This window comes from Pocillopora verrucosa, chromosome 4 (assembly GCF_036669915.1).
Source record: "Pocillopora verrucosa isolate sample1 chromosome 4, ASM3666991v2, whole genome shotgun sequence".
NCBI classification, from domain to species: domain Eukaryota; kingdom Metazoa; phylum Cnidaria; class Anthozoa; order Scleractinia; family Pocilloporidae; genus Pocillopora; species Pocillopora verrucosa.
Genome location: NC_089315.1, coordinates 19,127,920 through 19,154,009, shown reverse-complemented (window position 1 = coordinate 19,154,009; position 26,090 = coordinate 19,127,920). Strand labels below are relative to the sequence as shown.

General features: G+C 37.9%; 1 protein-coding gene and 1 pseudogene across 1 annotated transcript; both read left to right on the top strand.

The window, feature by feature from the left end:
• Nucleotides 1–12,452, top strand: part of LOC131783752 (putative uncharacterized protein MYH16) — a 31,210-nt pseudogene extending 18,758 nt beyond the window's left edge.
• A 7,021-nt stretch (nt 12,453–19,473) lies between these two features.
• LOC131778093 (myosin-6-like) lies at nt 19,474–25,768 on the top strand. Its single transcript, XM_066164749.1, has 7 exons — nt 19,474–19,650; nt 20,194–20,251; nt 21,217–21,492; nt 22,880–23,068; nt 23,834–24,010; nt 25,008–25,151; nt 25,617–25,768. Exons 1-7 carry the CDS (start codon nt 19,474–19,476, stop codon nt 25,766–25,768), a joined length of 1,173 nt encoding a protein of 390 aa, XP_066020846.1.
• Nucleotides 25,769–26,090: the final 322 nt, after the last annotated feature.

The window sequence follows — 26,090 nt, the reverse complement described above, 5'->3', positions numbered from 1 at the left end:
ACGTGTCCTACAGTTTCTGTTTGACTGTGTGTATAAGACAGTAAGTACATAGCAGTTGATTTATTGTTTGGCAATTAGTAATTCAATCAATAATTTTTTGCTTTCTGTTTGTTCTGTATATTTAATGCCCTACAATTTCCTTGAGGCAAGTGTTTTTCACATGAAAAAGCCAGTTGGAGGGCGTGGCCACCTCAGAAAAACAAGTAAAGAAGATTCAGAGATACCGTGGTCTAACCATTACACATAACATTCTGTCAACCTCAAATCCATCCGATAGTGACATAAATGTAGCTGTTTACACCATGAAAAAGAACTTGATAGCCATCTTACACCACTCTATCCAAGCTGGAGATTCAGCAGAGAAACACAGATTTTGTCCCCCTGACAAAAACTCCTGGTTTGACAGGCAACAAGAACATTGACCGATAAAGAGATAAATGCATGCCCCAGGTTTTTGTGGAGTTGTTGCACCCCACCCTCATAATGTTAAGTTACACAGAACTGAAATGAATGCATCAATTCTCTGGTTTGGGTTCAGTGCCCAAAGCATAAATGTCATGATGTGAACATGATTCCCTGTGCTGTGGTTTCTGCAGTGTTACAATTTTATCATGGAACTGTTAGCTGTCAAAGATATCATCAAAGACCACCATATTTTCACTCAAACATTTCAATTTTCACTAGTTTGCACACTTTTAGATTTTAAAGCATGTTGTAATTCTAAATAATTTTATTCGTAATTTAGTCTGTACTTTCCTAATAACTATTATACTTAGCTTTGATAATCATTAATTGCAAGTTGACTCAGAATAGACTTCTAGGAGAGGAAATAAACTACTGCATGGTTACTCTGGGAGACTGGAAAGACACAAAGGAAAAGAAGGTTCAAGTTAACCAGCAAGCAAAGCAATTCTAATTCAGGCCAAACATGCAGATGAGAAATTAATGCACCCACCCAATCTCCCTACTTGGAGACTTGAGGCTATTAAGGAGCAAATGGTAGATCATGAAGACATTTAGTTAATATCATAAACTCATCTGAAAGTAGTATTCTTTTCTGCCACACTTACAAGTTCATACATATCTTTGCCTAGTGATCCTTTTTATTCTTTACATGCCCCTTTGGGAGAGCCTTCATGTGTCTGCTTTTAATGCCAAGGTTAAAGCTACCACTCAAGCCCCAACCAAAGTACAGAACATGGAAAACTCAAACCTTCCAAAGACTGCTCACAAGAATTGACAGATACAAAATTAATGTTCTTTTATACCATCTGTGTATGACAAAGACAATTCTTAGTTTTAACTAGTCATAAACGATTTTCAATGAGTAAATATCAGTTTTACATAAACTAAGTCTTAATTAGTAAATTTGATACTAATAAACATAGATTTTATAATGCAAATTTTACCATGTATAGTAGTTTTTAAGGACCATGCATAATGTAAAACTTTTTCCAAAATTACTTTAAATTTTCTGCAATTCAGCTTACTAGCTGCAATGTGATATTTTGTGCTTGATAAATCCACTAAATTTATCAAATACTTATCCAGCTAAGAATTCGAACAAAGTTAATCCAACAACAAAGATAAGTCCACACCTTTGCCCCCCTCAGACCGGAAGTAGCTTTATACCTTAACCAATCACAGAGATGCCATCAGTGACACACATGCCTCAGCCTTGAAATCAATAATTGAATAATTCCACCGGAATTTTCAAGATCAAAGTGCCAAATTTAAGGTGGTATTAAGTAGCTGTGGTTCTGGCCACAACAGAAAATGCTGAAAGGCTGGGCAAAAAAGCTTGTTTGAGTCTTCCCAAAAGGGCAAAGAAAGAGAGGGAAAATGCCATAAATTTATCTTGAAGATAAAAATTCAAGACATTGATTCAAGTAAAATTTGAGGTAGGCTATCCAGGGATACTATGACTCTATGTTCACAGAGCATTTGTTGTCTTTGAAATATTGCATGTTGTGACCTTGAAAGATCATTCACTCAAAAGTTTGTCTTTCCAGCTTGAGGTGTTTGTAATCTTAATTACAAACAATTTTTCGTTTGTTGCCAATTTCTTATACCACAGTCTTTAAAGCACTGATTTACCTGTGACAATGAAAGTTTCAGCAATAGAAGAGGCAGTTTCATCTATAAGATGTCAACTGAAGCACATACTTGAGCAGTCATTTTTGATTCTTGTTTGCAGAATATCAGTGGCCACACTCCATTTCTGGTCATCACCTATGTTCCTGGCCTTCTTAAGATCCAAAGAACTAATTTCAAGACCTAATACACTCCATTTCTGGTCATCACCTATGTTCCTGGCCTTCTTAAGATCCCAAGAACTAATTTCAAGACCTTTGGTGATTGCATCTTTGCCCGTTCCAGGCCACTTCTGTTGAACAAACTGCTGCTTGAAATTCAAAACAGTCAGTGTAGCCATCTTTAAGTTGTTTTAACATTTTAAATAGTTTTAACATTTTAATATCTTTCATATTTTTCATATTTTATCGTTTAATTCCTTTAATATTTTAATTTATAGAATATTTTGTAAGGTGCTTTAGAATATTTTTATAATTTTGGTGCTCTAGAAATGTTAATTATCATTATTATTATTATTATTGTCCAAGACACATGAAAGCAGTGTGGACCTATTTGTTTTGTAGAAGGCAAGATCAGGGAACACGACTTTCTACTCATTAAGAAGCAATTGATTTGACTATTTTAAAAAACTTTAAAACTTGTTGAATTGGTGACGAAAAAAGAAGGTACCGTGCATGGCCTTACATCAAAATGGTCACCTTTCATAGCAATGCAGATGACTCTCATACAGAGTGCATCACTGCAGTGTGAGAGAAAATCTACTAGTATCACCGCTATTAAATGTCGTCTTTAAACTTCTGTAAAGCCAGTGATAACTATTAAGATCATGGCAACACGTTCCTTGCTCATCTTTAAGAATGTTTAATTCTTTCACAAAAGCGAACTTAATACCTTTCAACTCCTTGACCTTAAAAATAAGACGTTTGTATTTCCTATATAAACACTTGACACCTCCGCTTTAAATTAACCACCCTGGACGGGTAAGGTTTTTTAATTCCTTACTCCCTTAGCACGGACGACAGTCAAATGCACACGAGTCGTACCGGGCAGGAGGGGAGCAGGTTGAAACAACACATAAGCTCTTGTGCTTTATCATAAGAATTAGAATGTTTGTACGAATAAATTTAAGATAAATCAAATATTAGATGACTCGCCTCGTTTGGCTCACTAAGTGTCCGTATGTTCCCCAGACTTCGCCTTCGGCCACAAACACTGTAAACTAGAGGGAACTCACTCGATATTCATTTTTCTTCGGGGTCTTCATCCTCGTGAGGCCGTCCCCGCTTCATTACGACCCTTCCCATCACCAGCTAAAACCCTAACGGCATGAAATCTTTACTTGAAAATGCTTCCCAAGTCAAGAGTCAACCAGCGCAGTACAAGATTTCCAAGATCAGAGACGTGAACAACCCTGCGGCACTTTGGAAAGATGCTGATTTTTCCACCAAAAATAGCCCATTCTCCGAGTTAAGAGCTTCAACTTTTCTTTTGTAAAAAAATCAAGAGACTTAACAAAAAGATTCTGCCAACATTACGATTGCTACGATGCTAACCTCATTACCACAAAACAGCTGTTCAACCTGACACCTTAATGCAGATTTCGATCAAGAGGCCAAGCCAGTATGTAAAATTCATTCTCAGACCTCTCGCATCATTGAAACCTTATAGTTTCAAGGATTTTGGGCTTCATTGGGACTCGAAAGACTAAGCGTAACTCTGTTTCGTTGGAGATTTATATGCCCCCACTTTTAACTTGCTAAAAGGTATAGATAATAGCTGTATTTAAAATTAGAAATTATCCACTTTAGTGCCTAGCGAGTTTTCCTGAATAGACCTTTTTTTTGTGCATTTTATGTTATTTTATTTTTCTGAGCAATAGATATGGCCCTCGCAAGAGGTTCATATGTTTTTAATGGCGCTTTATGAGATATTCTTAAATCATGTAGTCACATATTTGTTCATCGTAAGCAGGTTAGATTTAGTTTTCTATTTCTTTACTTATTGTAAAGCGCCATTGGGCTAAATGGAAATGACGCTACATAAATTTTGTAACTATCATTATTAGTATTAGTATTATTATTATTATTATTATTATTTCAGTTATAAATAATGCTGATTACAGGGCCTGTTCCCAGACGTTCTACATCCTATGTAGAATAAGTACGTTTAGTCGTAGGCGCTGCGTGGTAGTAGGCAATATATTTGGATGGGTCAATCATCATTTGTAGTAAAGTTCAAGCCCTTTCCTGCGCTGACCGACAATACTATCCAACAGTTCCAAATCTCCAAACTTTACAAAAAAATCCTTATGAGCAAGTGGCATTCAGTACAGCAACAACCATTGCCAAGAGAAATCCTCAAAAAACCGATAAAATCGTACAGAAACAAATGATCACTCAGACATACTCGTGAGAGAAAATTACGAGAGCGAGAAAACTGAATATACCATGGTGTTTCGTGTAAACATTTGTAGCTAATACAGAGAAAACTGGACGTACTACTGAATCATTTAGCCATGTCAACCTCAATTTACACGGGAGCATTAATTAAGCCCGTTTCTAAAGCAAAGAAATACTTTTTATGAGCTCGCCTATACCTGTCCCAACCCCTATCCCGCATTCGAATCGGAGTATGTCCCGGTCTCGCCTTCCTATCTTCATCCCGCATCTCGCCTTTAAAGTATCTCGTATTCCACATCCCGCCTCGATTTTAAGCCTCATCCTGCATCCTGCCAAACCTATGTTGGACCCTCTCTATCACTTTCATTCAGTATACGGAATTCACTGTTGGATTTAATACACTGAGCACGCAGGAAATCTGCGGAGAGCGCGTTAAAGTTGTTAAAAATGTTTTGATTACCTTTATAACTAAGATGCAGTCCTCCCTTGATTAGGCCAATTTCTGTGATCTTTAGATGCTGGATTAGGTTTCATCCATTCTGACGGCAGTAGCTCTTTAGATGTTTATTCGCATCTTTCACTGCTCTATTGAATTCATCCCTTGTGGAAGTAAGCCTCGATATGGCGGAGGTGGAGTCGGATGAATTTTCGATTTGTCTATGATCGATTCAGCATCTTGCAACTCTTTTTATATTTAAGGTTATTGGAGCCGACATAGAGAACGAATTGGTCCGGCGAATGCTTCAGGCAAGCTTTGAGGTTGGCCTTCATAGCTTTTGAGGTGGCCCTACAGAATAACTTGACCACTGCTCGATGGCCAACGGCTTTTTCTAGCTTTTTACAACATATATTTGTCTTTGTTAAGGAAGCTTCAATTGATAAGGTTGTACATCAGTGTTGTAGCCACAAATGCTCGTTACATGTCCAACTTCACTTCCAAAATGGCTAAACGAAACGAAGTTCAGAAATAAATACGTAACCGGTTGCAGGAAATGGATTACAAGTTATAGTTGTCACAATTCAAGGTAAAGAAATAAACAAACAAGAAAGCAAAAATAAAGGAAAACAAAAGACACTTACAAACGTCGCACGAGATCTGGGTCAACGTAAAGCGGCGTAAAGCGATCGACAGAGACGGCATAAGCAGTTAGACGGTTCGAATAGTTAAACGGTTGATCCGAATGAGTAAAATCCGCGGTAAAGACTAATACAAGGGACATAAACAAAAGGCAATTATGCAGGAAAGAGTAACAGAATATAGATGAAAGTTATGCGTACAGAACAAAAGGCATGAATGAACTGTGACAAAAGAAGAGTACGAATTTGTAATCAATCGAATTTTTGGCGGCAACAGTAATGGAATTATCGGAGACCTTTGCAACGGACTGTGTCCCATCTTCATTGTTCCTTTGTTTTTGTTTTTTAAATCTTTTTCTTTTCCTTGCTAACAACTTGCCATTGATTGCGCATTTGTATTGTCAGAAGGTATTTTTGACTCCTCCTCATTACTTGGATTCATTGCCAGAAATGACGGACAAAATGGCGGCGGTGGTGGTTTGCTGCATGGGAACGGAGTATTTAAAAATGGCTGGAGCGTTACAATAACATGTATGGCACAATGGACTAAATTGAAAAATAAAAATACCTCGAGATGCTGCACATGTTTCCCCGACCTCTCATTTTTTTTCAGAACATGTGACAAATTCGAAAATATAAATAGATAAATCAAAGAGACTTCCTTGTAAGGTCCAAATGCATATCAAATAGGGTGTTTTTTGCTCAAGTGTAACTCCTTCAAGTGCCTGAGATTTGTCTGAGATATCCTCAATCAAAGGTCGTAAGGTTAGGTGTTTTATGACAAAAAGTGGTTCCCCGACCTCGCATAACATTCTCCTGTTGTTGCAGATTCTTTTAGTGCATTTCGCGGCTTCCGCCCATGTAGGAAATAAGTTCCAAGGGAACTTAAAAAAGGCAAATTTTATCCTGTAAATACGTCTGCAAATGGACTGATGTGAGTGTGTGTGGAGTTCGAGAAACCACCATGGTCTTGCGCAAAATTTTTTTACGACGGGCTTCCATTTTCTTTCTCCCAAAACAAACTTTGAAACCTGGCTTATTCGGCTGTATAGATAGGCGGCCAATTCGGTCGTGTTTGAATGAACCGTTCATCAGACACGTGCGTTCTAATACATCGAGGAACTGGGACTTGTTATAGAAAGCCTAGATTTACACACTTGTAAATTTGATTTCAGAAATGCAGATTTCCTTCACATAAAATATAAGGAACCCAAAATACATCACAAAAATGTCAGATGTAATTTCAAGGTACATGCAGAGAAGCTATGAATGGAAAATCTTTGTCCCAGAGCCAACTTTATCATATGTAAAACAGGCAGTAAATATATCATACCTATTACTAAAGATATGGCATCTATAGTACCTCTATCAACCAAATATCAATGCCTCGTTGGTGTTACAAAAATTATTAATTAGCTAAAAGTTAAGTTGGTAAAAATTCTTCAATGCATGCTTTAGTATTAATTGTGAGAGATACCATCTCAAGGGGCATTTTTGGTGCTTGAAGAAGTTTCCTTGCTTGCACAACGAAATGCTTTGGTGAGTTTCCTAGGTAAGCTTTCATCTTTAAAGGAAAATCATAGGCCTTTCCCTGGCCATGAGGGTCCAGATATATACCACCAATAATAGAATACAGACAACTTGTTTTAAATATCATACAGTTTTGTATCTTTCTTCCGTAGATTCACCTTTCTAACGAGGGTGTATGTTGAGTATTCATTGCAAAATCGCTTTGTTTTTTAAATTTCCCTCTTTGGCCTGTCCGCCATTTTGAAAATTCGTAACGGAGGGCATGCGCATTACGTGGGGTTAGTGGTTGCGTACACCTAGAACCGAGAAAAACAAATGTTCGTCGCACTGGGGAAAGAGTTTGATATGTAGCGTTGTGTTAACTGTAGTACTACTTGTACTTTCCTTTGACTTAAAATCGTGACATTAACTCGGATTCTCTTTTTCATCCAACAGATCATCTTCAATGCGGGCGACCCAGTCTTTTATCTTTCTAATTACTCAATAACTTCAAAGCCGGGCGTTGTTCGTTACTTTGAGTTCGTTATATTTCATCGTCTTTTGAAAACTTTTGTGAGAAAATAAATTAAACATCCATGTCTAAAACATCATTATATAAAGCTTTTGTAAATATGTATGTAGCATTGTCATATTTAATAATTATTTGGTGACTTTTGACCAAATTTGTCAAAGTTGTTCATCTCTTTTTTATTCAAATAAACATGTGTTGAGTTTACATTAAGCTGACTTTCAATAATAAGTTGGGAAAACAAGCAAACGTTACAAGCATCATAACTGGACCGGGGGTGGCTGCATTTTACTAAAGGATGACATTTTATAGAAGCCGGAGAATATTGAATAACCATTCCATGCTTTTTGATAGCAAACGCGGCAATGCTACTCTAGAAAACATAACTACGCCCCATACGTAGTATCTGGTTTTCTAGCCTTGTGAAAGATGATTAAAATGATAAAAGAAATCCAGTGGCTAGGCAAAAAGATCTTTTCAAAAAGATGGCAGCTAATGCCCAGAGTGAACTGGACAAAGCTCGGGCGGTCATTTCAAATCTCTCTGAAGGGATGAAGGCCTGTGAAGGTAAGTCTTATGCATAAGGTAAACTAATCAATTTTCTTCTCAGTACAAAACTGATCACAAAACGTGCTTATGAACTAAATACTGTTGCGTTCAATCAAAAGTTTTGTAGATATGCACACATAAGCCAAAAAAAACGTTACAAATGACTAAACAACAACCCGTAAAAAGATATTTAATACTTAAAAAAAAAACACAAGGTTAAAACTTCCTCTACATAATATGTTGTAATTTACAACGTACGATATATAAAAAAATGGCTGGGACACAGTCGGTTCCACCCCTCCCTGATCTTCCCACAAACAATTGGGAGCCAACTGATTCCTCAATCAGTTCTAAATTGTTTGTGGGAAGATCGATGACCCACACGTTGACTTTAGAAAGGACATCCAATTAACTGAATGCTCGTTCACTTCTTGTACAAGCACATTACAGGCGAAGAAGACTACTTGTCCTCTTCTCCAGTAATCTGTTTGTACCAGAAGTTTAGAACTCCACCTGACGTTTATGATATCCACAACTACTCATGTTTACACCCGTAGCTACAATCATTTCATTCGAAATCGCAAATCTTTCCTGTCTGAGCAGTTATTATAGTTGCGCGCGGTAAACAGATGGCGTAGTCAAAATGTCGTAACATGATTATTTAATCACATCATGAGGACAAGCGAGAGACCTGGCTGGCAGCCATGAAGTTTGCATCCCAGAATTCAATTTGCTTGACTTAAAATTAACCTAAGCAAAATCATGTTTTAAAAACATCATTCTTGAAAGCCATCTCTGAGTTAAATTATTTACATTTTAAATGATCAAAACGGTGGCGAACACCCAGCACTCCTTGGACAATCCTTGTCTAAGGAATGAAGCTGTCTGCGTCTATTTTGTGAACGTTAACATTTGGAAGATCGTTAGAGAATGTGCAAAGAAGAAGAGGAAGCGAAGGAGTCAATAAAATGGAAATATAGAAATGCAATTGATCTCTGATGAGCTAAGCCTTTACAATCACCAGGAACCGAGATAAAGAATTATTATAAATGATCAACTCTTCCCTGCGTGGTCAACTAAAGAAGATTCCATTGAGCTGAAAGAGAAAATAAAAAGTGATTGAACATGCTGAAGAAATCTTCATTCGACGTCAAATCTTTCTCTGTTGGACTTGGCTTTCACTGGGGGGGAGATGTGGTTTATTTTTGGAAATACGAAATTAATCAAATATACGATTTTAGGAAAACTCGAAGGATGTGGCTGAAAACAATCGGAGATATTTCAACGTGAGCGACGTTTGTATTTCCTCTGAGGAGCTTTTAAATTCTGTGCCTGACTACTAGTAATAATTAAATGTCTTACTTACTAAGTGGCGTTGTAATATTCCTGTATTTTTTGTTCATTTCAGCGACTCTTTCTGCATCAAAGGAGACAATCAGTGAGAAAGATCAAAAAATTCAACGGCTTGCATCTCAGCTAAACAAATATGAAGATCTCCTTAAAAAATTAAAGGTTGATACGAGAAATTATCACAAGAGCCTGCAGAAAGCTGCAGACGATGTTGACAAAATCAGTGAAAGACTGGAGGTTTCTCTAGGTATGTGTAACATAGCGGGTTAATACTTGGCAACACAAAATTAAGCAAAACACGATTTTTAACAAAGGTAGCTGGTTATTTATTTGTTGCGTCCATCAAAAAGAAAAAGAAAAAAGAAAGAAAGAAAATCCAGACAAACAGAATTGTTAACCAAGAACACTTGCCCTGAGAACCAAATTGCTGAAATGGAAAAAACCGTTTTTTCCATGTTAACTATTTGGTCCTCATGGCGGTGGCTGATGCCGAAGAAAAAAAAAATGTAGGAATTTGCTTTTTACCAGTTGAAAAAGCGTTTTCTGTTCTTTAAGTTTGATTTATTTGTTTTATTGCCATTTTCAGCCGTTAAGAAGAAACTGTTAAGGAAAAACAGATGCCTCGAGGAAAAAGTTGTCATTATGGAAGAAACAATGACTAATGCCGAAGCAAAAGTGAAGGAATCGTCAGGTGATTTTTTTTTCGTTTTTAGTACTTCCTGAAGTAATTTAAACTATCTGTTTTAATGACATTTTTCAGCCGATAAGTCCGAATTATTAACGAAGAACGCTTGTCTTGAGGACCAAATTGCTGAAATGGAAGAGACCGTTTCTTCCATGTTAGCAGTTTTGTCCTCAAGGCGGTGGCTAATACCGAAGCAAACATGGACGAATTGTTCGGTGACAATTTTTTTCACTCTTTACTAATTGAAAGAGTGTTTTCTGTTCTTGAAGTTTGAATGATTTATTTTCTTTCTCTTTGCAGAAGTTAACTCTAAGTTGGTTGAGAAGATCAGTTTCCTTCAGGATGAGGACAAAAAGATGCAGTTTGATCTTTAAGAAAGAAGAAACAAGGAGAGGCTAAACGACAAAATGAGTATGATGAACCATTTAAAGGAAGATCTGAACACAAAACGTACTGATGTGACAGTAGAAATACTAGGTTCGTGAAGCGATCTTATGAATAGATAAACGTAGCATAACTTCATTAATGAGACATGAGATATTTTCCGCGTGCAATTGGTTTTAACGCGACCGAGTTAAAGTGATGAATATCTATTGGTGTTACGAGGTGGTGGTACCAAATTTTAAGAGAACGTCCAATGCAATGAAGGTCGTTCTATAACTGTTGATTCAATCAGAACGTTTTTGTCCTTGACACTAATAAGGGGATGAGCGCATTTGTTGACAAAATTGCTTTAAAATTTCAACCCCCGTTTTATAAAGTGAGCTGTTGGTAAACCCTTTGTGTCGTGTATTTCAAAAATATATTGAAGAATAATAAACGAGAAAGTCTCTATTAGGCTTAAAAATATGAAGGTTTATTTTTCCTTCCAGTGACAATATCTAAAACTCACAGTCTTCCTCAAAATTTGCTTCTAGCCTGAATATTTGCCCTTTGTAATGGATGATATCCGTGAACTAATATTCTGGTGTATTTTCGCACCAAATAGAGGATGAGATTTATAGTGGAGCTCTCAGAGCGTAGCCCCATAATTATACAAAATAGTAGTAACCCATCAAGCCGAAAAAATTTGGATGTACGACCGCATCACCGTAAGACCGCACAACCTTACGACCGTACGACCGAAGAAGGTGCTACTTTTAACATGCGTGGTCAACTCTACCGCGGGCACGCCAACGCCACAGCTTTGTTCAGTAGTCCAGTGGTCAGTGCACTGGGCTCCGAGTCGGACGACCCGGGTTTTAGTCCTGGCCGAGGCAAGGCGTTGTGCCCTTGAGACGTGCGGGAAAAAAATGCGAGCTTCGCTTTTAGGCTTGGCTAAATCTATATATCATAATTCATAAACTGGTACGCGTGGAACAGACTCCGATGAACATATGGGCATATTCGGTGTTGGAAGGGAAGTTGTACGATATCCGTCAAAACGTAAGAAGGGGTTTGTGTCAGAAATATATCCAAGTTTTAATACGTTCAATTTTTTTTTTCTTTAGCCGGTGTCTACGACGACCTGCAACCTACAGAGCTCAATGTGAAAAGCGGGGACTGTTTTCTCCCAGAACAAAAAAGTACTGTGCTTATAAAAGAGACAGAAACGCCTAAAGGCGATGAAGGTAATGTAAAGAAGACAGTAAAAGGTGTTGATAATTTAACATTTTGTTGTAATTGTAGTAACTTGTACTTCAATTATTACGTAAGATATCATTGACGCCTCTTATCTCTTGTGGGGAGGGGGGGAGGGGGGGAAGGGAGTGGGATGAGAATGTTTTCAGCATAGACTAGTCAAGTATTTATTGAGTGAAAATGTTACAGGATTATTTAATTTCTTGTCATTTCAGTTAAAGAGAACAGGGAGCCTCGCCCGTCAATGTTATCATCTGCAGCCAGAGTCTCAACGAGTGGAACTTTAGTGCTGGACACCTGTCTGAGAAAAAGGCATAAAAGTGATCAATGCAAGGGATTCAGTTGCGAAAGCAAAACAGCTGATCCGTTGTCCATGCCTACGGCAGGTAAGAGCAGTGAAACACATTACCAAAAAATAAACGAAGAAACAAAGCAAATGGAAAACGGGTTTTGTAAAAATCTACTAATCTCATTGGCGTCTCTTTCAGACAAAGTTGGCCCCGTCAGGCACCATCAATCACCCCTCCCTCCCATATTTGCACGACTATCTACATCTGAAGTAGGCCGAGCTAAAAAGGATGACGACTGGCTGATTAGGAACCAAGGAAACTTTCTACCTTTCTCCCAAAAGGGTAAGTGACATTTCTATGAAAATGCTATTTTCATATATTTTCCAGTTTACTACAAGAGTTGTCAGAGTTTTGAGGTTTTTGATACCTTTCTTTCTTTGCAGCCGGTGGCTTTGATTACGATCCTGATCGAGCTCTGCATGGAAGCCATGTAGAAGAAAAAGATGAAAAATATTTTGCAATGAAAGGAACTCATCCTTCGAGGCGGAAAAAGGTATGAATTGTCTAATAATACGTACTTATACGTTTTTTAGTATGTCCCATGACAGTGAGTAAGAGACGGGTCATTATTCATCGCCTGAAGGGGTGGGATCGGAGGATTTTGGTTGTATCAAAATAAAATTTAATTTTAAATAGTTTTGCATGGATATACTGACAAATAAGATTTACCTGACCTATTTGAAAAGTAAGAGAATCTTGTCAAAAGTCATCCCTGTTGGTTCAGCAGTTCAAATGGTTTCACAATGTTGGGGGACAGTTTTCGGTCACAAAATCTTCCAAAACTCAGAGGAGAATACAGCATCAGCACGTCAGAGTCTTAATGTCTTTCAATTTTTGTAGCCGATGCTTGTCGATCAAAAGAAGAAAGCCATCCGTCATGTAAGACAAATGATGAAAAGTCCTCAGCTAAGAAAGGCAACTCATCCTTGGAGACGGCAAAAGGTATGAGTACTTCAGTAAACAGTGATCTGGTAAAGAAGAAGAAAATAAAATTAGACCCTTGTTGCTTAACAATCAGAGGTCCTTGTTCGAACCTGATCACGTTCCCAGATTCTCTCTTGTAGAGGAAAAGTGGACTTGTAGGGCGTTAGTGTATGTGAGCCGAGTGCACTTCTGTACTTCGGGAAAATCTGCATAACTTATTCGTTCTTCGTAATTCCATAAGAATACTTCCAATTATGTCATGAATACTATATCTTTTACCGGTGCCGGGGCGAGAGACTTTTTCCAGATGAGCTGCGTCCCCCTATTGTGGAATGAGACTTTCGTTGAGGTTCGTCACTTTTTCGCATGTAAAAGATCTTTGGCTAATTTTAAGATGTGGTATTGTTTGATTCTTCTTAGCAGAAACAATTTTTTCATCGTTGTTATTTCGCACTCAACCGTGGAATGGTTCGTTTATAGCATTTTTTTTAGGTTACCATTACCGCTCCGTGCGTTTTAGGGAAGTAGTTTTAAGTATCACAGTACCATACAGTTGATTGAGATCCTCTACAATACTTATTCCTTTCTTTGTTTATGCAGAAGAACAAGGATTCTTTGGCAAAGTATTTTGGGCATTTTTACATCACGCTCCCTCAAAGCTATAGGTTTGTCTGCCTGTGTTTGAAACAACCTTCGTCCCTTTCAGGTACATCATCTTTTTTTTACTCTGGTATTCATCTGTCTTCCCATATTTGTATTTCACGGTTTCCCTCATTTCTGTATGCTTTAAATGGGTCTCGAAGACTAATTTGACAGGCTCCTCGACGGCAGTTACTAGATACTGTGGTTGATTTTTAACATATGCTGGAATTTACGACGGTTGATTTCGGCTCACTCAAGTGATTGAGGGAAATACCTAAAAATACTTTAATTTGCTGCTTTTGATTCCTTGAGTCGTTTTGTTCACAGTTAGACAACATAACAAAAGCCTCACTTATTTTGGTTTTGTGTAAAGTCTCGAATAATCTGGCGGGTTTTTGAAACGGTTCATTACCTTCTGCCCTCTTTCACTAAACTGTCACTCCTCCGGATACAAATGAATCATTTCCTTTAAGACATGCTGCTGATCACAGCTCATGTATCTATTTTCTTCTCTTTTGTGCAGGTTTTCAGGACTCGTCCTTGCAATTATCAATTGCAACTCAGTTAATATTGTAAATAGTTGTAGAAATGTTGTGATATGAGGATTTGCAATCGGTATATATTGTAAATATTTATATGATTTAATGGAAAATATGGGCATACACTTACATGCCATTCATGCAAATAAATTCTTTTCATGTTCATGATCTGTTTGATATGTGTTAAGTGGCAACATTCCGATGGTCTGGGTATAACAACCATTTACTTTTCCGGGTTGAAAACAAGATGGACTTCTTCGTGTCATCAAGGCGATGTACTCTTCTGTCAAAATGATGCGCTTCAGTTTTTAGTCGAAATGTTGTGTTTTGATCAGCAGTGATAAGTGCGGAGCCAAGAAAGCATACATGTACTCCACTAGTCAGAGTTAATTTTGGGGTCGCCTTTACTACCCTTTACTCATACCGAAGGGGTCAAAACGTCCTATCTTGGAGACGGTGTAAGATAAGAAGAGGCTGGGACCTTCTGTTTATCCTGCTGAATTGGGTGAACTGGGTTCTCCTCTTCCCCTCCCCTCCCCCTCCAACACATTAATAGGAGTACATGGTATTCATGGACGTATGGACGACACTACTGTTGATTCAGACAGTGATGAATAGTAAAGAAATTTTATCACTCTCTTGCTGTTTTTTACCCATGGATTGCTCTTTCTGTAAGAGTGAGTAATAACGGCAGCATCGATAGAAGGAAGCAAAACGTTTTGGCTCCCAGAATGAATTAGAGTGCGTTCAATGCGGACTTGAAAATGACTTGCTCGAGTAAAACTTACTGGGATCTAGAAATTGCGCGGGTAAATGAAATACTTGAAATTTGCTTTGCGAAATTTCGGTAGTCGGGCAGAAGTAAGTGGTATTGTTTCATCTTGCAAGGTGATTAAACCACGGTCTATAAAGTAGAGTTGAATGATCTTCTCAGTCCACTCAAACGATCAGTGATGCATATTTAGCCATTTCTACTTTCTCAACATTGTTGTGTTCAAGCACTAACTCTTGACTACTGCCTTTATGTTCCTTTAGGAAAAGAAAACACTGCCCTCTTTACGCGTAGTATTTTCATCCATTTTACCTTCACCTTTATGCACTACATCTGCCTTTAACTGGTATTTTCATAATACAGAAAGATCGGAGTTTAGTGCAAACTAAACAATGAACGAAGAAACTCTTGCTATTCGATTATATCTCTGTCTTTTCGGAGGTCTGGGTGCTTATTCACTGCAATTTTTCCTATACCAAGAAGAGTTTCAACAAAGTTCTTGTTTCATTCTGAGAACTGATGTCACTTTGTTTTATTCTCTAAATGACAACATCATTAGTTTAGGAGTTAAGTCTCGGGAAGTGTTCTGCAACTTTCTTTCATTGAAATGTTGTTTTCTCATAATAAGTAACATAAAGGGTTGGAGTATTTGCTCCTTTCCTCGGCACGATCTTCCTCGCCGGCTGCAAGATACAAGAACACGAAACGTATTTCGATCACTACTTCACGCTAACGCGGTTTTGACCTCTAAAAAAGTGACCAGCATCTAATTTCTCCTCACAATCGCACATTAAGGTCTCGAGAATAAAGGAAAGGACGACAAACCACAGCAACTGTTCATTGTTAAAGAAGTTCTCCTTGTCAGCACTTTGGGAAATGTATGGAGAATAGTATGGAGAATATGGATATTGATATTGAGGTGAAAATAGTTGAACAGGGCCCAGTTGTTCAAAGGCCGATTAGCGCTAACCCAGGGTTAAAATTTTAATCCAGGTTTCTATATTTCTCTGTTCAAAAGCCGTTTAGGGACAATTTTCCTAATTCTTTTCAGAAGATTCAATCATAAAATTGTAGATAAATGGAATTAAACTGAATTTTCTTTGTAAACTTTCAGATGTGACATAAAATTTTGTCTTGCATGACACTATCTCTTATAACCAGAGTCTCCTTGAAGGAGACTCTGGTTATGAGAGAAAGTGTCATACAAGTAAGTAAGTGAGAGAGAGAGAGAGAAAGTGTCATTTTATGCAAATTTATTTACCTTCAACAAACAATAAATTACAAAATGGCTGGGATACAGTCGGTTACAACCAAACCTGATCTTCCGAGCCAATTGACTCCTTAACTTGGCTCGTATCTGTCTATGGGAAGATCGGTAATCCACGCATTGGCGAACTGGATGCTCGTTCATTGTCATCATTTTGCCTGAAGTTTTTAAGTCTCTAAGACAGAATCTTGAAGTGAAATGTTCAGTGAACTTCAGCCGAATTATGGCTCATAAAAACAAGCGAGTTTTTTCACATGAGAAGGTAGAAAACAAACTGTTCAAGGCGAATGTTTTTTGAATGAACGACAGCCGAATTCACCGGAACATGAAGATCGCTCGGGATGATAGCGCCGCAAAACTCGGCAGTAGTGACTGATGTGAATTGCCACTCAACGTATCGGAAAGGATATCAGAGCAAGCTCTTATTTTTTCACTCGAAGGGCGGCCGATGTAGTTTCTGAGGCTTGCTTTACTGTGATGACCGGAGATCGGTATGATAAGTGAGCCGCGATGGACTTCAGCATGATCATATTTGCTCAGATACCGTCATGATTAGTATGAATTTTAACAATTATGCCAGTTTGGTTATACTTTTCATCATTTCTATTTTGTTCCGTTTTGTTTTTGAACTCTGAACTTTATATACTATACGAGTGTTGGCTGTGTTTGATTTTCATTACCGTACGTAAGCTTGCAATCTAACTGAGCGTGAAAATCTTTAAAACTTGGAATTTCTATTTTGTTTTTCCTTTGAGGATTTTCGTATCTGCCCACGTTTTAATAACGTAAATAAAGGCGCCTGGTATGTTTACAAACCTTTCTTTGGTGCTTCTGTTACTACTTTCCGGCTCGCTTGTTCCGAAATTTCACTTTCAATTATCGGAAAAAAGCTAAAAAGAAGTCCCGGAAAAGGTCGAACATGGTACAATTTGGCAGATGGCGTGACAGCTTTAGCTCAGTTCTATGTTCTATACTCTCATAGAGCACGCTCTTTCAACCAATGACAGCGCGCGTTATATCCGAACTTTATTATAAACTCTCATAGAGCACGCTCTATCAACCAATGACAGCGCGCGTTATATCCGAACTTTATTATAAACATAAGTATAGCATGACTAGAATAGGAGTCATTCACCATATTAACGTACAAATCTGTTTGAATATAACATGCTTGTATTTGAGATTTCTTTGATAATCGGCAGAATTAGAACAGCTGGCAATAACGAATTCCTCCCTTAAACAGCAAGTGAACCAACAACTAGAAGACCAAGCACGTGAAAAGGCCGCTGTGAGGAGAAACTACTGATTTTAAAAATCAGAGTTTATGCACCAACTCAATGTGATGATGACTAAAAAGCAAGCTGAATGGATGACAGCGATACGATGTAAGCGGACCGATTTCATGTCTCAGCATGCTTAACATAGCTCCTAGGAGCATATAATTTCCTGGTATGACTTTTGTAACTCAATAAACTTGCAACTAGAGGTAAAAAGTTTAACGTTCATATCAATCTATGAATGGCTTAATCAGTTTGGGTTCAACTCTGAAATCAGATTAATCATCAAGACTAAAATGGTTCTGCTTGTGGTGGGAAACTTTTTATTCCAATTGTTGCTAGTGCGCTCTGATGAAATTTTGAAAGCAGCTTAACTAAAACAGACATTCACATCCATTTTCATCTACCTGTCGATAGAGCGATTCAATTCGGAAAAGTCGGACCAATTTCTGATTTGTTGTGATTTACTTGTTGGCACTTACCAACAACTACAACTGATTTTAGAAAAAATAGTTTTCTACGTAGCAAGGAGACGGATATCTTACACACTATCCCTAAAAAAAGTCGAGACTTTTCTCTTTTTTCTTTCTTGTTGCAATATCTCAAATAAATTGATTCAATTAGGATATTAATGCCTTCAACTCTTGAGCTTTTCTCTCTGATTTACGGTCACTGTTTGTGATATTTTTGAGCTCTGTGCAAATGTATTGAATTTGGTGCAAAGGAAAATAAAATTTAAATGTTATTGTGTGGTTTTAACAAAGTGTGTAGCGAGCGAAAAGTAAAATGTTATGCGAAATAAAACCATTGTACCTCCATTTCATTGTTTGAGTTCCTTATGAGAGATTTTGAATCCAATTTCATGGGCTTTTCCTCTCCAGATTACTAAGGCTCTAAAACGAAATGAAATGTTAGAAACTTCAATTCAGCTTTCTTCGCAAAGAGATCAATTAAATTCTCCAAAAATGAATGCAAATTCTCTAGACAAACTTCAGATAACAGCTTAAAATATTACCTTATAATTTCATTTTGCTTAAGTGGCGCAGTTTCACTACAACAGCCAAAAAGTCGCTTTTTTCTCAACTCAACTAAAGAAGTTTCGCTTTGCTGGTATGCGCGAATAAATGCAGTCGTAATCAGATTTGAAAATTTTTCGATTAGCGACCGTTATAATCCGACAAGTATTCTTGCTCGCGCGCACATCTCATGATCGAATATGCCCCTCTAAAACCGGGATTTTCCGAGAATATGCTCTGAGTGACATTCGCCAATTTTCAAAGGTATAACTACGACGATAAAAAAGTACGTTGAAAATTTTATTACAGACGTAAGAGCATTTAGCTATTTTTAAAAATGAAGGGACAAATTTGTCTGTTCATACCGTGGCACCAGAGCATGCCGTGCATATTTTCGCGCCTAATGGTGGCTATTGTTCATTTAATGCCCGAGCAAAACCACACTTGCAATTGTGGATTCAGTTTCGGGCTAAACCAGCTGAACTATCGTTTCTCGGCTCAAGATAACCATTTGCATCGAAAGAAATACATCTGCAGTGGTTTGGAGTGAATGAGTCGTTTTTTGAGGAGAAAGCTGAATTTCAAGTTTCCAATCATTCGCTTCCTTTTAAGAACGTTAGATATCCGGAGAGAAAAAAGTCGATGAGATCAGGAAACAATGAAGTGGGTAACTCTGAGTGAAGTTTATATTAAATTATTGCGCGCAAAATTCTTGGCTGCGACCCAGGCTTCTCGCATATCTTTACTAAGTAATAGTATTGTTATGTTACGACATCGTGACGACACAATTGTTTACCGCGCGTAACCATAACAACTTCTCAGACAGAAATCATTTGCAATTTCGAGTGAAACGTGTATATCTTGGAGGGAAAACATGAGTACTTCGTGGATAAACTACGTGTATAAACAGTTCACTGGGGAAGAAGACAATGAACGCGCAACCAACTCATTAGATGTCCTTTCTAAAGCCAATATCTGGTTCACAGATCTTCCAACAAATAACTTAGGTCCGATTGAGGAATCATTCGGGGCGCGCAAGATGACTAAAAAGGTAGGTGCCTAACTTACACTTCTTTTCTTTTAATACATTATTTGAAGACTGTTTAGAGATGAGGAGACTGATGGGACAATATGTCAATCAGTTTTTAAGTTTAGGACTTTGTCTTTTTCTTTCTTTCTCTCTTTATTTCGTACTCAATCTTGAGATGAATCAAGCGCGCGGAAATGCTCTTCAACTACGGCGCACCGATTTCGTTTTCTTTTGAACAACGTTATTGAAGGAAAAAGTTGAAAAAATTTCTCCTATCTATAACAAGTAAACAAAACAGGCTCTAAAGGTTAGTTTGGCGATCATTTTGTTATGAAGAGTATTTAACCATTTAAGAAGTCAGACTAAATTATAGCTGATTTTGCAACACACCCAATCTTTGTTCTTTGAAAACTCAAATTTCAGTTATTGTGTGTTATGCGCCTTGCGGAGTTCTCATGGTCGGCGTGCTTTAAAACGTCCTGGCTCGATATGTTATGTTATAATATTATATGTTACAATGTTTTGTATATAAAACGTCAAATGTACTTAATCTTATTGAACTAGGGTAAGAAGGATAAAGAATTGGAGGAAAAGATGGCAGTCCTTGAACAACAATACCAAGGTAAGATATCTTTTTTTTCCAACTTTAATCCAGGCTGGTGGTCGATGCAGACCAACGCAATAGTGAGTGGGCGAAGAAAACGCTGGAAACAGCAGAGATTGTTCCTCATATTTCTTAGCGCAACTCTCGCCGTTTTTTGACAACTCCCCCCCCCCCACGCCTTTTTGCCTCCACTGTCTGAGAACGCATTAAAGGTAATTGCTCTCAACAAAGAGGATAATCATCCAATATGCAGGCCTTTGTCGGTTTTTGTCGTCACATCCGCAATAAAATAAAGTGATGAAGGTGTATAACTATCGATTATTTGAAAGCTTAGTCACTTGCGGACTGAAACACATCAAGGTATTCGTGAATGATGTGCTGGTTACATTGAAACAACTGATCTGTCATTAAATAAGACTGACCGAGTCACCGACTGACCGACTGACCAAGTGACTGACTCAGTAACTGCCTGACTGACCGAGTCACTGCTTGACTGACTGACCAAGTGACTGACTGAGTAACTGAATTACTCACCGAGTGACTGACCGATCGACTGACTGACCAAGTGATTGAGTAACTGAATGACTGACCGAGTGACTGACCGATCGTCTGACTGACTGACTGACTGACCAACCAATATATGGTTTGACTTATCGACCGGATGACTGAAGAAAGGACCACGTTTATTGACTGTCTGTTTGTTTGTCTGTCTGTCTGTCTGTCTGTCTGTCTTTCTGTCTGTCTGTCTATTCAGCCGTGATCCCCGATTGGTATGACATGTGACATGTGAGACGTCAGAACTTAATCAGTTGACTATTGGCTCATTGCTTATACTGACCATCTAACTTTCTAAAGCATATCAGAGCACCATTCCCTGAATTCGGTTAGCTTTAGAGAATCTAAGACAATCATACTTTCAGAGGATATTTGAGACAAAAAATGCGGTTATTCACCACTGAGCTAAGCTTTTATAACTACATTAGAGAGAGAGAAAGAACTCCTAAAAAGGAACTTTGCCTTGGAAAATCAACTGAAAGAATCACGTGACAAAATGGACGATCTACGCATTCAGTATGAAAAAGAAAACGAGTCTCTCCAGACTGAAATTAAAGACTTGAAGGACACTCTACTTAGGCGAGAAAAGTGTCATACAAGACAAAAAGATCTTTTCAAAAAGATGGCAGCTAATGCCCAGAGTGAACTGGACAAAGCTCGGGCGGTCATTTCAAATCTCTCTGAAGGGATGAAGGCCTGTGAAGGTAAGTCTTATGCATAAGGTAAACTATTCATTCATTTTTTTCTCAGTACAAAACTGATCATAAAACGTGCTTATGAACTAAATATTGTTGCGTTCAATCAAAAGTTTTGTAGATAAGCACAGATAAGCAAAAAAAACGTTACAAATGACTAAACAACAACCCGTAAAAAGATATTTAATACTTAAAAAAACACAAGGTTAAAACTTCCTCTACATAATATGTAGTAATTTACAACGTACGATATAGGACAAAATGGTTGGGACACAGTCGATTCCACCCCTCCCTGATCTTCCCACAAACAATTGAGGGCCAACTGATTCCTCAGTCGGTTCTAAATTGTTGATCGGTGACCCACAAGTTGGCTTTAGAAAGGACATCCAATTAACTGAATGCTCGTTCACTTCTTGTACAAGCACATTACAGGCGAAGAAAACAACTTGTCCTCTTCTCCAGTAATCTGTTTGTACTAGAAGTTTAGAACTCCACCTGACTTTTATGATATCCAAAAACTACTCATGTTTACACCCGTAGCTATAATCATTTCATTCGAAATCGCAAATCTTTCCAGTCTGAGCAGTTATCATAGTTGCGCGCGGTAAACAGATGGCGTAGTCACGGTGTCGTAGCATGATTATTTAATCACATCATGAGGAGAAGCGAGAAACCTGGGTGGCAGCCATGAAGTTTGCATCCCAGAATTCAATTTGCTTGACTTAAACTTAACCTAAGCAAAATCGTGTTTTAAAAGCATCATTCTTGAAATTCATCTCTGAGTTAAATTATTTACATTTTAAATAAAATGATCAAAACGGTGGCGAACACCCAGCACACCTTTGACAATCCTTGTTCAGCAAAATGAAGCTGTTTGCGTCTATTTTGTGAACGTTAACATTTGGAAGATTGTTGGAGAATGTGCAAAGAAGAAGAGGAAGCGAAGTAGTCATTAAAATGGAAATATAGAAATGCAATTGATTTCTGATGAGCTAAGCCTTTACAATCACCAGGAACTGAGATAAAGAATTATTAAAAATGATGAACTCTTCCCTGCGTGGTCAACTAAAGAAGATTCCATTGAGCTGGAAGAGAAAATAAAAAGGGATTAAACATACTGAAGAAATCTTCATTCGACGTCAAATCTTTCTCTGTTGGACTTGGCTTTCATTAGAGGGAGATGTGGTTTATTTTTGGCAATACGAAATTAATAAAATATACGATTTTATGAAAACTCGAAGGATGTGGCTGAAAACAATCTGAGATATTTCAACGTGAGCGACGTTTGTATTTTCTCTGAGGAGCTTTTAAATTCTGTGCCTGACTACTAGTAATAATTAAATGTCTTGCTTACTGAATGGCATCGTAATATTCCCGTATTTTTTGTTCATTTCAGCGACTCTTTCTGCATCAAAGGAGACAATCAGTGAGAAAGATCAAAAAATTAAACAGCTTACATCTCAGCTAAACAGATATGAAGATCTTATAAAAAACTTAACGGTTGATATGCGGAATTATCACAAGAGCCTGCAGAAAGCTGCAAACGATTTTGACAAAATCAGTGAAAGACTGGAGGTTTCTCTAGGTATGTGTAACATAGCGGGTTAATACTTTGCAACACAAAATTAAGCAAAACACGATTTTTAACAAAGGTAGCTGGTAATTTATTTTATTGCGTCCATCGAAAGAAAAAAAAAAAAGAAAAAAAAAAAAAGAAAGAAAATCCAGACAAACAGAATTGTTAACCAAGAACACTTGCCCTGAGAACCAAATTGCTGAAATGGAATAAACCGTTTTCTCCATGTTAACTATTTGGTCCTCATGGCGGTGGCTAAAGCCGAAGAAAAAATGTAGGAATTGTCAGGTGACAATCTATATCGTTTTTTATCAGTTGAAAAAGCGTTTTCTGTTCTTTATGTTTGATTTATTAGTTTTATTGACATTTTCAGCCGTTAAGAAGAAACTGTTGAGGAAAAACAGATGCCTCGAGGAAAAAATTGTCATTATGGAAGAAACAATGACAAATGCCGAAGCAAAAGTAAAAGAATTGTCAGGTGACTTTTTTTTTTCGTTTTTAGTACTTCCTGAAGTAATTTAAACTGTCTGTTTTAATGACATTTTTCAGCCGATAAGTCCGAATTATTAACGAAGAACGCTTGCCTTGAGGACCAAATTGCTGAAATGGAAGAGACCGTTTCTTCCATGTTAACAGTTTTGTCCTCAAGACGGTGGCTAATACCGAAGCAAACATGGACGAATTGCTCGGCAACAATTTATTTCACTCTTTACTACTCGAAAGGGTGTCTTCTGTTCTTGAAGTTTGAATGATTTATTTTCTTTCTCTTTGCAGAAGTTAACTCTAAGTTGGTTGAGAAGATCAGTTTCCTTCAGGATGAGGACAAAAAGATGCAGTTTGATCTTCAAGAAAGAAGAAACAAGGAGGGGCTAAACGACAAAATGGGTATGATGAACCATTTAAAGGAAGATCTGAAAACAAAACGTACTGATGTGACAGTAGAAATTCTAGGTTCGTGAAGCGATCTTATGAATAGATAAACGTAGCATAACTTCATTAATGAGACATGAGATATTTTCCGCGTGCGATTGGCATAACGCGACCGAGTTAAAGTGATGAATATCTATTGGTATTACGAGGGGGTGGACAACGTCCAGTGCAATGAAGGTCGTTCTATAATTGTTGATTCAATCAGAACGTTTTTATCCTTGACACTAATAAGGGGATGAGCTTATTTGTTGACAAAATTGCTTTAAAATTTCAATCCCCGTTTTATAAAGTGAGTTGTTGGTAAACCCTTTGTGTCGTGCATTTCAAAAATATATTGAAGAATAATAAACGAGAAAGTCTCTATTAGGCTTAAAAAAGTATGAAGGTTTATTTTTCCTTTCAGTGACAATATCTAAAACTCACAGTCTTCCTCAAAATTTGCTTCTAGCTTGAATATTTGCCCTTTGTAATGGATGATATCCGTGAACTAATATTCTGGTGTATTTTCGCACCAAATAGAAGATGAAATTTATAGTGAAGCTCGCAGAGCGTAGCCCCATAATTATACAAAATAGTAGTAATCCATCAAGCCGAAAAAATTTGGATGTACGACCGTACGACCGTACAGCCTTACGACCGTACGGCCGTAGAAGGTGCTAATTTTAACATGCGTGGTCAACTGTACCGCGGGCACGTCAACACCACGGCTTTGTTCAGTAGTCCAGTGGTCAGTGCACTGGGCTCCGAGTCGGACGACCCGGGTTTTAGTCCTGGCCAAGGCAAGGCGTTGTGCCCCTGAGACGTGCGGGAAAAAAATGCCAGCTTCGCTTTTAGGCTTGGCTAAATCTATATATTATAATTCATAAACTGGTACGCGTGGAACAGACTCCGATGAACATATGGGCATATTCGATGTTGGAAGGGAAGTTGTTGCATACGATGTCTGTCAAAACTTAAAGAAGGGGTTTGTGTCGAAAATATATCCAAGTTTTAATGCGTTCAATTTTTTTTTCTCTAGCCGGTGTCTACGACGACCTGCAACCTACAGAGCTCAATGTGAAAAGCGGGCACTGTTTTCTCCCAGAACAGAAAAGTACTGTGCTTATAAAAGAGACAGAAACGCCTAAAGGCGATGAAGCAAATGTAAAGAAGACAGTAAAAGGTGTTGATAATTTAACATTTTGTTGTAGTTGTAGTAACTTGTACTTTAGTTATTACGTAAGATATCATTGACGCCTCTTATCTCTTGTGGGGAGGGGGGGAGGGAGGGGGATGAGAATGTTTTCAGCATAGACTAGCCAAGTATTTATCGAGTAAAAATGTTACAAGATTATTTCATTTCTCGTCATTTCAGTCAAAGAGAACAGCGACCCTCACCCGTCAATGTTATCATCTGCAGCCAGAGTCTCAACGAGTGGAACTTTAGTGCAGGACACCTGTCTGAGAAAAAGGCATAGAAGTGATCAAAGGAAGGGATTCAGTTGCGACAGCAAAACAGCCGATCCGTTGTCCATGCCTACCGCAGGTAAGAGCAGTGAAACACATTACCAAAAAATAAACGAAGAAACAAAGCAAATGGGAAACGGGTTTTGTAAAAATCTACTAATCTCATTGGCGTCTCTTTCAGACAAAGGTGGCCCCATCAGGCACCATCAATCACCCCTCCCTCCCATATTTGCACGACTATCTACATCTGAAGTAGGCCGAGCTAAAAAGGATGACGACTGGCTGGTTAGGAACCAAGGAAACTTTCTACCTTTCTCCCAAAAGGGTAAGTGACATTTCTATGAAAATGCTATTTTCATATATTTTCCAGTTTACGACTGACAAACGTTGTCAGAGTTTTGAGGTTTTTGATACCTTTCTTTCTTTGCAGCCGGTGGCCTTGATTACGATCCTGATCGAACTCTGTATGAAAGCCCTTTAGAAGAAAAAGATGAAAAATATTTTACAATGAAAAAAAACTCATCCTTCGAGGCGGAAAAAGGTATAAAATGTTTTGATAATATGTACTTATACGTTTTTTAGTATTTCCCATGACAGTGAGTAAGAGACGGGTCATTATTCATCGTCTGAAGGGGTGGGAGCGGAGGATTTTGGT